Source organism: Protomyctophum parallelum (assembly GCF_964188405.1).
Source record: "Protomyctophum parallelum genome assembly, chromosome: 9".
In the NCBI taxonomy this organism is placed as follows: Eukaryota; Metazoa; Chordata; class Actinopteri; order Myctophiformes; family Myctophidae; genus Protomyctophum; species Protomyctophum parallelum.
Genome location: NC_139706.1, coordinates 29,536,017 through 29,551,458, shown reverse-complemented (window position 1 = coordinate 29,551,458; position 15,442 = coordinate 29,536,017). Strand labels below are relative to the sequence as shown.

The 15,442-nt window shown below is 42.2% G+C and overlaps 1 protein-coding gene across 1 annotated transcript; it reads right to left on the bottom strand.

Annotated features, from left to right (window-relative positions):
* Nucleotides 1-777: 777 nt before the first annotated feature.
* cep126 (centrosomal protein 126) lies at nt 778-14,407 on the bottom strand (the record flags this gene model as incomplete). The annotated part of the gene is made up of 12 exons (XM_083773206.1): nt 14,332-14,407; nt 13,452-13,571; nt 9,928-10,073; nt 9,518-9,629; nt 9,120-9,306; nt 6,208-8,167; nt 5,224-5,379; nt 4,963-4,972; nt 4,602-4,714; nt 1,992-2,195; nt 957-1,024; nt 778-861 (listed from the first exon to the last, which is right to left on the bottom strand). The coding sequence occupies exons 1-12, from the start codon at nt 14,385-14,387 to the stop codon at nt 778-780; spliced, it is 3,216 nt and encodes a 1,071-aa protein (XP_083629332.1). The 5' UTR covers nt 14,388-14,407.
* Nucleotides 14,408-15,442: the final 1,035 nt, after the last annotated feature.

The window sequence follows — 15,442 nt, the reverse complement described above, 5'->3', positions numbered from 1 at the left end:
CATATGTCCAAAAACAAGCTCAAATCGTATTGCTTTGTGCCACATTTCGAGCGTGTGGATCTGCTACTTTAGATACGTTTGTCTGACGGTGTAGTATGATATGGAGTGACGCTGTATGATCAAAAAAAAGAAAAGAAAAAAAAACTGTGGAGACTAGTTGTTTGAATTCATCCGGCTCGGCCGGGCACTTGGCCGCGTTCACAGAAGTCAATTCTGGCGGGGAGGGTGACCTCTGTCGTTGTATTAGTGACTCCTATACGTTTTGGACACGAGAGAGTGTTCAGTGGGGAGCTCAACCTTTTCAGGCCGCGACCCCCCTAACACCTCACTGTCAGGTGAAAACAAACATCACATGTATCAGAGGAGACAGGACAAATTAGGGTCAATTCTCTGTGACCGTGCAGAAATGCAAAAGAGTTAGCTGTTTCAAATAAGGCTGCACCCATGCTTGCTAATACAGTCGGCACAGGACATACAGTATGTACACACCCCACACACACACACTTTAAGCCTGGTGTCCTTCTTTTTTAGCACAGTTTCCAACATTTTCAATCCCCCTCACCCCAAAAGTCTTCCAGATGTTTCACCAAATTTAAATCAACTGTTGTGATCTTGTAGATAGGCTTTGCCATATGACCAAGTACTGTATATAGTGCTTACGTGGTTAAGAAAATGTCCCTGGTGTGTTGTCTTTACAAATCAAACCCTGCATGTTCCGTACAGCCTATTGGCCCAGGTGGATGGGATGTGGACGACAGCCAATCCAAAGACCTTCAGTCAGAACCTCCTCTGGTTGCGGGAGCGGCTGTCAGCCGAGAACGCACGGTGCTTGTGATAGGCCGTGGTTTTACTTTCCCGTATCTAAAATGGCCACAAGAAGGCGCCTTATCAAATTAGACATAAAGTTCAGAGCATATTAATGCAAGCTTGGTTTGTTTACAAACACACACACTCACAGAGGTTGCATCACCATGCATGAGGCTTCGAGCGGCAGCAACATCGCCCCCACTGTATTCCTGTACACCTGCAACATATAAGCCAGACACATGTTTGCAAGTCAAATCTATTTTGGCAATAAGTCAACCACTCCTTCCCTACTTCTGTTGTTGTTACCGATGATACTAATCAACGCTCTGTTCCATTCTGGTCAAACAGTGCCAGGGTGCTGCTATTGTGCCCTTACGGGACCATTTGGTTCCAAAAATATTGAGAAACACTGTACACTAAATGGAACAGCTCCTTATTTAGAATCATCGGTAACACCTGTGAAGGAAGTTGGAAATTGGCCCGGAAGTAGAAAGAGTTATTCTTTGTGTACGCGTATATCTATTCTATGTCCGAGCATAGACATGGTAACGCCCTGCCTGCCTCTTATTGGAGGGGGGGGCGAAATACATTTCACCCGACTGCCGCGTCAGTCGGTAGTCCGACACGGCGGTCGGTAAGTCTGACGCGGAGGTCGGGTCAAATGGATTTCGCCCTTGCTGTCTGATTGGCCTACCGAAACTGCCGGCCTTACCAGACTTTCCTCCGAGGTGGATTATGCTATGATAGTCTGCCGCGAGGTTTCTCCGTGGTGGGAAATAAATAAATGATACAAGTATGATATAATACAAGAGACTAACAGCTCGGCATGCGCGACATTAACTTTTATGTTTTGTAGAAGAGGCAAACTAATATATTGTTTATCCCGTTTATTTTACATGTGTACAGTGTAAACTTGATCTTTATCTTTTTTAGTATAATAGTATTAGTTTACTATAATTAGATTAATACACGATAATCAACACTAACACATTAATTTAGAACACACCCAAATCAAATCATACAAATACGTGTTCAATCAATCATTCAATCAAAGCAAATGGCATAAACAATATTAGTTTGCCTCTTCTACAAAAATAAAAGTTAAGTTACTGTCACGCGTGCCAAGCTGTCATTCTCTTGTAGCCTACTTACGAACATCGGTCATCGGCGGGTATAGTACTTACAGTGCAGCTGGTGGTTGAGTCGTTCTAGGGAGAGCAGGATTTTGTGCTCCTCTAAGGACAGGCCGGTTTGGTGCAGGCTCCGCTGATGCAGCGCCGTGGGCCTCTGCGTTTGAGCTAGATCCAAGGTAGTCATCGCATCCCTTTCTACTGCCAGGCCTTCTCCACGTAGCTCTGCCAGGGAAGGCTGGCTCACACTCCCCAAGCCTATGTGAGGAGAGGAGGCGTGGATTTAAGTAATTATAGACAAAGTGAACTACAACAAGTGCACCGGCATAAGAAAGCTTCTGTTTCATGTACGAGGTGCTCGTAATATGTTCCTCAGATTCCTGAGATCAGTTAAGGGCGAGCTACCAGTATAAAACACCCAACAATGGGCTTCATTCATCAAGACATTTGTGTCCTGTGTACACAGATGCCTTAATACCTACCGTAAAACCATCTGAATGGATTTATTTATAACAGGAGGAAGGAAGGCACTGGAGCAACTCAAACAGTTTAAGCCCTAATTTTATTATTAGGGTGCAAGTAAAAAAGAGACAACATTTCGATGTATCAGTCACATCTTCATTAGGTCAACCGCCATGACCTGACAAAGATGTGACTGATACATCGAAACGTTGTCTCTTTTTTACTTGCACCCTGATAATAAAATAAGGGCTTAAACTGTCTGAGTTGCTCCAGTGCCTTCCTTCCTCCTGCAACCTGTCTTGCCTCTGAGATGCACCAGACTGGCCTGTCATAGGCTTGAGGCGTGGTTGGAACTCATTTTATTTATAACCTTTCATAATTTTTGGGTCCTCTTCTCAGGTACTGTAATTTCCATACAGTATTCAAGTGAGTTGTTTTGTACCATGTATTTATGTATTAAAGATATATGTTTGTTTGTTTGTTTATATTAAATTAGTTTGATACAATAAAGGCAGTACACATTTTGCTCCTTTCTCTTTCTCTCTGTGTGAAGACATACCTTCATCAGGAAGTGCCAGGTAATAAGTACTGGAGGAGGGTGTCAATTGGGTTGTGGCCTGTACAAAATAAACAAGACATTTTATATTGACCCTAAAAACATACTGTAGCATTGATGTCAGGCAGAAACATCCTATCTCCATATTCTAACTGTTTGTGTTGTTTTAATAAATTAATGCCCTACATGATCAACCGTATGAAACCTACAAGCTCGAAACGTTGCACAAATCGACACATTTTGAGCATGTCGGCCCTTTGGCTATTTCTGAATTACAATTCTGAAAAGTAACAGTTTTGGACATATGCGGTTTCCACCCGACAGAGATGATATATAGGTGAGAAAATAGAAGCTGTAGACAAACATACTGTATGAATCACGAACACCTTCATTTTTGTAAGAAAATAAATAAATAAATAAATAAATAAATAAATAAATAAATAAATAAATAAATAAATAAATAAATAAATAAATAAATAAATAAATAAATAAATAAATAAATAAATAAATAAATAAAATAAAATAAATAAATAAATAAATAAAAATAAGTACAGGTAACTCAAGTCTGTCAGGAAAGTCAATTGTCTTGAACAAGCCCAAACCACGTTGTGCAGTGCCAATGAATTATACAAAGACTGCAAGACTAGTGTGGAAGGAGGTGATTGCAAATGTATAGGGAATATATAGGGAGCTTTACTCACACTACTGTACAGTATGCCCACAGGGCAGAGGCATGCATGTACCTGAGTGAGCAGGGGTTCTCAAACATTTTAGTTCAAGACCCAAAAGATGAATTTGGTTGGATCAAATGTATATACAAATATATTATGAACAATCACCTTCTTTCAATAATAGTGAAAATAGCTAATATACTAATAGACTAAAATAAGCCAATCTACAGGCTTTAAAGTAAAAAAAAGGAAATTATTGCTATAACATTTTCGATTCTTCTTCGATTCTTCTTTTTTCTGATTTAATTTAATTTAGATAATTTCCAGATGCACTACAGTATGTAACTTTCCTCTTCTACCCCAGATTTGAACCCAGTTTCCTTTGAAAGTGCAGATTTATTTTTATTATCATTGAGCTACTGTAATAGAGCATGCCTGCTTGCTCAGGGGATACATTTAATCTTGACTGTGTCACTGTCTAGGTGAGACCATGACCTTTGACACGAGTCACATGACCTATATATCTTAATAGAATAGCAGGGCCGGCCTGAGCACACTTTAGAGGACAGCTGCGGACAGAAGAAGCTGTGTTTTACGTAATTTCCGAGTTTTTAGACAGCTGGTGGATGGAGCTTCTTTTCCATCCACCAGCTGTCTAAAACTCGGAAATGACGTAAAAGACAGCTTCTTCTGTCCGCTAAAGTGTGCCATGGGGGTTAGCAGTCCAGGCACCTTGGCTGTGTGTTCGAGTCCCGATCATGACGAACTTTGCTGTGTGTCTTCCCCCCCCATCTCTCTCCCCATTTCCTGTCTACCTGTAATCTATCAATAAAGGCTAGAAATCCCCCCAAAACAATCTTAGGAAAAACAAAATAGAAGAGAAGGCCAAAGTACAACCACTCCAATTTTATAAATTAGACTGTACTATACAGATTCCCAACCAATTGTTGGGGGATTCAGGGGAAACCACTGTACCTGAGGAATCTTTCTGGTCAGTGAGCCAGTCTGAGCCGCTCTGGTTGAGTCTGGACAGGTCGTCCTCCTCATTCCACTGCTCTCCAGCACCTGTCGTCTCACCAGGCTCCTTGCTAGAATGAGAAGGAATGAATGTATTCAGTTATTATGCTAATCCTCCCATTAGATTCTTTATTCTTGCTTATCTTCTTGCCTCTACTCATAGTCAGACAGGAAACACACGCACGCGCAATCGCACTCGCACACGCACACACACACACACACACACACACACACACACACACACACACACACACACACACACACACAGAGAGAGAGAGAGAGACATGTAGCAAAGGTCCACCCGGCCCAGGAATTGAACCAGGGACTCGCTGTCATAAGAGCATATGTGGTCAAGTCATATCACAAAAGTGTCACTTTGTATAATCCATAATCATGTTATGTTATGTGTTAACCACTTTCTATCTGGCATCAATATTTCGGAGCATGTCATTGCAGGTGGAAATGTAAAAAAAAGAGAAAACAAAGAAAAAAAAGAAAAGAAAAAGATGTTATGTCTAATTTGTGGTATGCTGTGATTCGTAGCCAGAATTATAGACAAGCTTTGGATGTTTGATCTCACCGTTGTTAGGGGAGAGAAAGAAGCCACTCATTCTGGTTACGGCTTTGACACCGCTGATAAGGCTGTCGCCATTGATGGTAACGTGGGACAAATTGGCACGCGCTTGATGCAAGGCAGACAATGACCCATTGTGTGTCAGGCAGCTTCTAGGGTCACCTACGTTGGTTATAAAAAAACAAGAGGGAAAGACTAGGAGAATGATCCAAGAATGCACTTTTCCACAAGTTACAAGATACTCTATCTCCAGCTATGTAATAAATACATTAGTGGTTCTGAGAGTGGTAGGTATAGTTCTCAAAGTGAGTAGGGGCCCTTGAGGGCGCTGCAGGGGGTCCCCAGCAAAATGAGTTAATATAGCAATCTGCAAGCTCACAACGTGGGCTTGTATATCAGCTATTTTCAATAAATCTAGAAAATCTTTGAACATGTAAAACATTTCAGAAACACAAATCTTGAATGGGGGTCCCCGGCACAAAATATTTTCAGATGGGTGAATTTAGGTCCTATAGAAATTAAAAGGTTTGAGAACCACTCATTAAGAACTTGCTCCTCTCTTCTTCTTTGTATGCATGACATGACCTGAAAAGTACATGTCCATTATTGCAAAGGTCCATTCCAATAAAGCGCAGTATTCCAATGAGTGCTGCTGACAAGAGCCACAGGGGGGCAAATAACACATTGATGAACTCACAAAAACAGATTTCCGTGTAAATAATTCATGTCCAAGCAAACACAAAGCATAATGATTATTATTATTATTACCCTTATTATTAATACCCTTATTATTATTATCATTATTATTCACAATAACGTTAACTTCAACATACATACAAAGTAGTAAATAGTACTAATAGAGATGCTCCATTATACTAAAGAAAAATACTCTTTCTGTCTCTATGTCTCTGTGGGTAACAAGGGAGACACACAGGCTAGGCTTGCTGTAAGTTGTGTGTGTGGGGGATTGTCAGCCAAGATATACATTACCGTCCTTGGTGGCTAACGCACTGCGAACACCCTGCCAGAGCAGAGAGATCTCTTCGTCTGTGGGAGTGCAATCTAAACAGAGGCCTTTTTCATCATACACCAACCCTCTTCTCCCGCTGTAGCAGCCCTGAGTCTCCTGCTGAATGGAGCCAGACATGATAGGTACCTCAGAAGAGGGATAGACAGACGAGGGTGGCACTGGCGCGTAGGAAACACTACTATCAGTTGGGATTATGTGCTGCGTGTGAGATGAGGCAAAACCTGAGTCAGAGTTGACCCTGTGCCAATTCTGCTCGGCTAGTTTGGAATTCATGCTAGAGTGATGGGGGTTGAGGGAAGTAGTCTTGGTGATGTACGCTGTTGTGTCTCCTTCTGCGGTTTCTCCCCTGGGTGGCGGTCGAGGCAGGATGATTTTCCCCTGGGCCTTGGCTATTTGGCTCACCTCGGTGGCAGATTGTGGTCTCATGACAGTGCCCTTTCGGGCCCGCGATGAAACAGGACCCATTGTGCCTCTGGCAGAGCACTCTCTCCTAGGGACCTTGGGACTGCCTGTCCGGGCGCCGTTACGTGGCACCCTGACCTCCTCCCCTTGTTCCTGTTGCTTGCCGCCTTGAACCCCGACATCTGCCCAAGCTTGCTTTGTAAAGTGATAACCAGTGGAGGCTGGGAAGGTCAGGCTGGGGCCAGACCTGGAACCCCCTGAGATTGCAGTCAGACTTAGCTGGTGGTCATCTGAGTGGCCTTTCAGCAAATATGGACTGGAGGGGTTACTTTTCATTAGGGTCTGTTTCCAGGCGTTCCTTTCTTTATCCTCATCATACAGATTCTCCTCATCAAACCAGCGGAGCTTTTTTTTAACAGCCCTGTCACCCTCTGTGTCTTTGGCTTTCATCCTTGTTAATTCAACGCTGTCTCGAATAGACAATGCCACTTGTTTAGCAAAAAGCAATTTTTCTGAGCTGTACGCAGACTTGCGCTCTCCCTGCGCGTACTTGGACTGCTTTTTAAGAATTCCCTTGACGACTCGAACACCACATAATTTGGAATCACAATGAGATAATCCTGCCAGCTCTTGTATTTCCTCGCCAGGAAACTTGAGGCACCTAGGAATGTCTGACTTGCTATTAGACGAGCACGCCTGATGCTGTAATTCTGTATTCTTAAATCTCTGAGCTTTGGGCTCTGAATTTGGGCCCTTATTGAGGTTGTTCATGAAATCACTAGACTTATTCTTGGATGGTGCATTATTGTTTTCCTTTGCAGTGTGCATGACAGTTTCTTCTCTTGCTTGTGTATAGTCATTCCATGAAATATTAGGCTTTGAGCGGGCCTCAAAAAGGACATCTTTGCGGTTGTTGTCTTTAGTCTGTACCACTGACTGATAGTTTGCATGTCTGTCATCATGACTACACTGCTGTCTAAAATCGAACTGTTCTAATTTGGGACAAAAGATTTCAAGCGCTCGATTGCCTAATGCAACTTTGTTATTTGTAAGCACTGTGATTTTGTCATTTGGACTGCTTCCTCGGGAGCTCTCCTCAAAGCGTTCTGTGTCTGAGTCAATAACCCCACAAAGACTTAACAGGCCACAGTAGCTCAGAGGGTCCTGTGCTTCCATTTTAGGAGTTTGATCAGCTGCGATCGATCCTCTTTTGGCTTGAGGAAGGTTGCCCGTCCTCTCATTTGCTTCCTCAAACCCATCCTGCTTTTTGGGTTGAGGGCCTGCATGCATCTTTCGCTGCTCCAAAGTGTCGCCGCTAAGAAACATCTTTGTTAAGGAAGAAGTGAGATCAGCCGACGGACATGGGTGATTTTGATTTCTTTGGACTGACAAAGGCCTCTCAAAGTTGACCAAATAGGATGAATGAGAACATTGGGGATTAGCAGTGCTGCGGTTGTGGTCCTCACTCTCCAAGCTGTCCAGACTTGACAAACTGTCAGAACGGTACGCAGGGTGCTCCTATGAAAAACACAAAACACAAAAGAGTGACGATGACTTTTGAGAAAATGATACGCACACAGGATGATTTTCCAAAATATCTAGTATCAGCCAACACGGCCCAAACAGGTTACATTCCAGCGTTTGTGTAAGGGAGACATGGATAGAGTGAGTGAGAGAGAGAGAGAGTAAGAGGAAGAGAGAGTGAGCAAGTCAAAATGTGTGTCATAGGTGATGGACCAGTCAGGCCTCTAAAGGGGGCCTTGTTTGCAGTGGGGATGCTCATGCACGTCTTGGCAGGCAGACCCAGGACTAGGATTACACGTTACCTCATACCTCTATATTCATTTAACCTCAACCGCATATTAAAACTCTACAGCAACGTATTGTGTCTCTTTTCTTGCTGTAAAACGCTATCATAAAGGGACCATATCTTTAAAGTAACGTCTGTATCATACAGTATATATATATATATATATATATATATATATACACACACACACACACACACACACACACACACACACACACACACACACACACACACACACACACACAGGTAGCTTTTCGTGCACATCCAAGTGGGGGAGGTGCTGGCAAGGCATAAAATGTAGACCAGGGAAAACTTCCTTAGAAGCGGAAGGGACCGTGCAAAGCACCTGACGAAGCTTACACGGCGTAATGCAAATAAAGCAATGAAGCAAAAATGATCTTGTCCAGAGCGTCTCTGGAGTGTGCGGTCCCTTCCTCTTCTAAGGAAGTTTTCCCTGGTCTACATATGTCGGTGTCGGTGGGCCCCCGTTGGCCCGTCAGCCTCCCGTTCGTCATTTTGTACCTTAATGTTTGGCACTGACTGATCGAGACAAATTGATATTAGGGCCCAGATTAAAGTATTTCGCATTCAGTTTGTCACAGGATGTTGTAGGTGGACAACAACGACAACAACATCTCATATTTCATTCAAGTAACTCACCTGTGGGCAGTTATCTTGTTCCCTCTCTTGATTCGCCTGAACCTCATTGAGAAAATAGGGCTGAGCGTCCTTGATGCTGGACATGCTACGCTCACGAAGCAGTTTGGCGTAAGCCTCCACCGCGGAGATAGCCCGAAGGTGGCTGGATTTAGACACCACTGGAGGCTTTGGAGATGGAGTACAGCTCCTGGTTAAGTTTTTAGGGAAAACACAACAGAGATATACAACGAATGAAAAGTGGTACACAAACAACACAAGAAAAGGCATAATATATATATAACACATGTCTTGATTTATCTTTATGCCATGTATTCTGTTTAAGAATGGAACACGTCATATCCCCTACATGTTGGGTAAGGATTAACGAGTTTAGGAGATTAAAGTTTAAAAAAAATTACCGGCTCATGGTGGAGCTACTGGACAGGAAGGAAGACTGCTGGCCGTACAAGCTGAAGTTGCTTTGGATGTTTTTAAGCGCCTCTTCGATGTTGGGGCCATTCTTTCTAAAAGCTAAAACATCACAAGGAGAAAAACATCTTGGGTTTGAGCTTTCATGAACCCAAACAGTGTCAAATTCAGGGCACCTGCCACCTTTTTGTTCAATTCTGAGGTGCAATAATAATAATATGCTAGGATCCTGATGAGAGTGCATAATACGAGCACATTAACCCATCCTCCGCTCCATGAATAGCTCCATGAAAGTCAAATTGGGTTACTTGAAATTAAACCGTTTGAGAACCCCCTGCATTAAACTACCTCTCAACGAACCTTGACTCGACACTCTTTTAGAGAAAGATGGAACACTAACATTGCCTTCTCCTCTGAGAAGGAGGCAGGTGGGCTCTTTGGAAGCGCTCTGTGGCATCCTGGACACGTTGTCTGCGCTGCTGCAGGATGCTGTCTCTCAGCTGCTGTTCGCGGGCATCCCACTGCTTCCGCCTCTCCTCCAGAGCCCTGAGGTGCACATAAGGCTGGGTCAAGAGAGTCCAGTTGATTATGGGGTTGGAAGTAGTATGTTTTTGTATTACCCGAAACCTGAGTCCATTCCTCGAGGTGTGTCATTAATAACTTATGTCAAGCAATGATAACATCAACATGGACTTGCTGTCCGAAGGCATGTTGCCATCGAGTAATGGACACTTTTCTGGGCGGGACACACCAACCGTGCAGTACTTACAAGTGAAGACTCAACTGTTTGGAATCAAAAGGCATTCACACTAGCTGAGGTATTGATATGGAGGCATGTGATAATGAGGCCATGCCGTCATTTTATCCATCATTCCGGATCATTCTATTGTTCAACAAACAATAACATAACGTAACTTGCAACCTCATCAAATTAAGTCTCAAGTTGTGTATACAGTATGTCTTTATTACATATGCACACTATAACTTTCCTCTTGGGGGGAAACTTGACCAGGTACAAATTCGTGTCAAATCGAATGTTTGAGGGTCAAAATATTAAAATAAAATAGATGAAAAGGGTAATTTACCCCCCCCCCACACACACACACACACACATACAAAGGCAGGCTATTAGGACATTATCAATCAGTCACCAGAACCAAGGACCGAATCTATCATAGTTAAAATGGAGTTTGAAGTTACAATGAGCTTATGAGGTGTGTAAATAGGGTTTTTTGGGGGGTGCTGAATCCGTTCCAACTTCCAACCATTCATTTTCATTTTCAAATGACTCCCTGGCCATGAAATCGGCCATGCCTGCTTTTGTATGTCCCATATATGGGTAATAACTAATATGCCATGTTATCTCAATGGATGTCTATGGTGTTTTCTTTTCCGTTTGTGTGTGTGTGTGTGTGTGTGTGTGTGCGTGCGTGTGTGTTTTTAATCCATGATTTATGTCTGCTGCCCTGTGTCCGACATGTCAGCTGTACTGTATGTAACGATGCTTTGCCGTCCATGCACGTAACTGGCTGCTCTCCTATTGACAAACTGCACTGGCAGTGTTTATGCAGTGTCTATATCTTAATTGAAACTGTTGAAAGTGAAGTAGATGGACAAAAGAACAATCTTAACTGATTTATTCTTTTCAGAAAGACTTTGTCACACCTTACAAATAATTAACAGTAAAATAAGGGTTAAATTAATTTGCCAGGGCTCCTCAGACTTTCAGTTCATTAATAAATAAATAAACTGAATATGGCTCTATATCACTATATAAAAAGATCAACACATAATAGAATAATTAATGGAAGCTGCCAATCTCTGTTCTGGATATAAGCTCAGAGAGTGCTGTGCTGCGGCTCCTGTTGTTGGGGGCAGATTTACTGGTTTGATACTCCCAGTAGCGGCCCGCTTGCTGAAAATGTCATATCTCCATTCTCCAAAACATTTGTGCGATTTCCCATGGAACATGAACTTGAATAGTTCACAGCTGGCTGTGATGATGTCCTCCTTGTTGGCTTGGATGTCCAAAAACTTCCATAGACCTCTCCACTTTGTCAGTCTTGCAGAACTATTACCGCTACTGGGAGTATCGAACCAGAAAAACTGCCCCCGACAACAGGAGCCGCAGCACAGCACTCTCTCCAAGCTTACTGTATATCCAGACCAGAGATTGGCTGCTGCTGCAAAGTCCATAATTGATTGTACAGTACATCCAGTGTAACACCACCAAGCTTCCATCTATAATCCAGTACTTAATGTGTGTACATAATCCAGTACATAATGTACTGGAGTATGGATGGAAGCTTGGTGACAAAGGCTATGAGCCTGTACCGTCAATGAACAGACCCCATCACACCAGACTATATCTTCTGAAGTTAGTCAGTTGCTATGAGGGGGACTGTACACACTGCATTTCAGTGCACATGTATTTCTGCTTGTGGTAACTGCCATGGCAAAGGAGATGCAAGAGTAGAGATAGTTGTATGTTTATTCATATTTGTATTTATTGTTTTCTTTTTAGCACCGTAGCTTTTTATTATGTGTTGATCTTTTTTTTATAGAGCCCATATTCTGTTTATTTATTTGTATTAATGAACTGAAAGTCTGAGGAGCCGTGGCACATGAATTGTTTTTTAAGGTGTGATTCTGAAAAGAATAAATCAGTTAAATCCATTAAAGATTGTCCATCTACTTCTGTTTCAACAGTTGGTTTCAAAGATGCATTTGTGATATATTAATAAAATGCTTTTTATATTTTATATATGCCCCAGCCCCCACCCCCAACACACATAACAAGAAAACACCATAGACATCCATTGAGATGTGCAATGGATTATTAGTTATTATACTGTCTGGGACATACAAAAGCAGGCATGGTCGAATTCATGTCCAGGAGTCATTTTTACTGAAAATGAATGGTTGGAACGGATTCAGCACCCCCAAAAAACCCTATTTACCATTCAAAGCCGCATGAACAATAGGGAAATATTTAAATATTGGGCTGATTCTAAAGAAACGAGAAGTATCAGCTGCCTAAGACAACTACGAAAGAAAAGAATGACATCTCTTACATGTTCAGCCACACTTGCATGAGTCTACGTCTCTCTCTTTCTGTCTGTCCCTGCTGCATCCTAAGCATCGTTTAGAAAGACAATCGCTGTGGCTAATTATCCTCTGTTGGGCAATAGATTTAGGAGGTTATTATCCGTGAGGGATTTGAGCCGCAGCGTGCTGTCACTGTGCTGCTGAACTCGGCCGGGCCAATGCCTGTTAGTCATCGCTCTGTGCTGTCCCACTGGGATGAGCAGGATCTATTTACAGGGCCAGTTGACAACGGCCTGTCACACCGTGCAGTGACCATAGGCTTGCCTATGTGTCTCATCACACCTGCTTTATCCTCTCAGACCGGGGTCAGGTCAGGGCACGTTGCAACTTTAGGGCTGTCATGGTCATGATTTGGTGCAACCACTCCTACAACCAGCAATGTCCCAATGTCCCCATGTCCTAACCTATGTCCAGATGTTTAGAGTACCAATAGGGGGTGCTGTTGCACCACTCGCTTCAGACTGGTCGGACTTTTTACGTGACAATGAACTGTCATACAAATAGTTGCGATTAACAATTTATAAAATAAAAAAATTATACTATTACCAAAATACTCCAAATTCGATCATTTAACACTTTCAAATGTTGTTGCTGTCGGACAGAAACCTCTTATCTCCTTATTTTATTTATACTGCATTGACACAGAATAGCATCAAAAGTAGCAGATCTACAAGTGTGTGAGCTGTCACGATTATACATTTAAGTTGACGATTATTGTCAAAATAATTGCGATTGTCTCAAATAATTGCGATTAGACGATTATGTAATAATATTGTGACAACCCTAATTGACATAATTAATCAATATGAAACCAACTTTCTGCGGCGTTTAGTCTCCAGACAGAACTTGCGGTTGCGAGCTCTGCATGTCCTCTGCTCTTCCACCAGGAGTTGTCTCTCATCCTGCTGCTCTCCATCAGCTCCTAATCTGGAATTTCTGAAGGTCAACCACTAAGGAGACGTGTTTTAAATCATTGGTTCTCAAATGTTTCACACAAAAGGAGCCCCACAATAGTTTATTTGGCCGTGGACCCTCATCTGAAAAGGTTTTGTGTCAGGGACCCCCAGAAGGAAAAAAAGAGAATATAGCACCCAATTGAGTTTTTTGCTGGGGACCCCCTGGATCCCCCAGGTAGCCAGTTGTCCAGGTGCCCACAGTGGAAGCAATGTACAGTGCATATGGATTCGGGTGGCATGCAGGTTTTTGTGCATGGAGAGATGTGTGCTAATGGCGTGGTTTGGTAGGAGAAAGCAGACATGTACCCCCTTTCCATTAAAGGATCAGACAAGCACGCACACGCGCACGCGCACGCGCACACACGCACACACACACACACACACACACACACACACACACACACACACACACACACACACACACACAGGTGTAGCCTAATGCTGCACGTAACTTCACAAAACCTTCTAAAGACTTCATTATGGAGTCAGTAACTTTGCTCACATTAAAAACAATGCTGGAATCTCCAGCTCTAGGCCTATAAGCACGCAGCATTAACAACTCTTATGCTGCTATGCACACAACACATTTGACATTTCAAATTTGTATAGGGTGTCACTTGCCATAAAAAATAACTTATGTAGGCCTACATGCAACAATTGCGTTGCTTGTAGATCAGCTATTTTGCTCTTTATGGCAAGTGACACCTGCAACTGCCTACTTGGATCAGTTAACAGGATACGAGTGGTAGAAGAAGTTGTCCTTCAGAACTTGCATTCTAGGGGCGATTGCAGGCATTGACAGGTTCCGGCACTGCGTCTTCTCATCTAACGGTTCCTGAACCTCACCAATGTCACCATGATGATGAAGACTTGCTCACGAAAAGACATTTGAATGAATGCCGCATGTGCATGTCATGGCGGTCGCTTCTTCCGTGAGAACGATCAACTTGAACTCTTCTAGCACAAAAAAGACATCGGAAATGCACATTTGAAATGCATGCAGAAGTAGCTGATGTTTTTCTTTTGCTCTACATTTCACCGTTCTGTGTACAGTCGAGCCACGATGGCAACGGAGGACGCGCTTCCTTGACAACGGAGCTGCGTCAGAATAAACACCGGAAATAGATTCGTTATATATATATATATATATATATATATATATATATATATATATATATATATATATATATATATATATATATATAGAGAGACTATTAGAGAGAGAGCATATATATATATATATATATATATATATATATATATATATATATATATATATATATATATATATATATATATATATATATGTATGTATATATATATATGGAGAGAGAGAGAGAGAGAGCCCCTATATACACACACACTGGGTATATAGCTAATCTTTCAATATATGGGCCCTTAATTCAACTATTTGGGTTGAAATAATAAAGAGCTCTTGTGGAACTTGGAAGGGGACTTTTGGATGTCTATGATGCAATGAACAGTAACAAAGGCAAGCACATTTAATTATGCATTTTAATACTTTTGACGCCACTAGGCTACATTATGAATAACTATAGCCTATTTCAAATATGGTGAAAATAGCAGATCCATATATAAGGTCAGATTGTGAGCTTGTTGGTTGTGAAATTACTATTGCGATGTGTTTGTGAAATTGGGTAGGCCTATATATTATGGAACCTTTCCGAGATACTACAACGTTGCAGGTAGTCAGGGACATAATGAACCTTTGCAACAAACTAAGGGTGACATCTAGTGGTTGAATGTTGTCTATTGCACTTTTAAGCCTTCTTGCAGAAGTAGGGGCTAAACCGATTATCTTAATTTCTTCTTCCAGTCATGCCTTCAGTT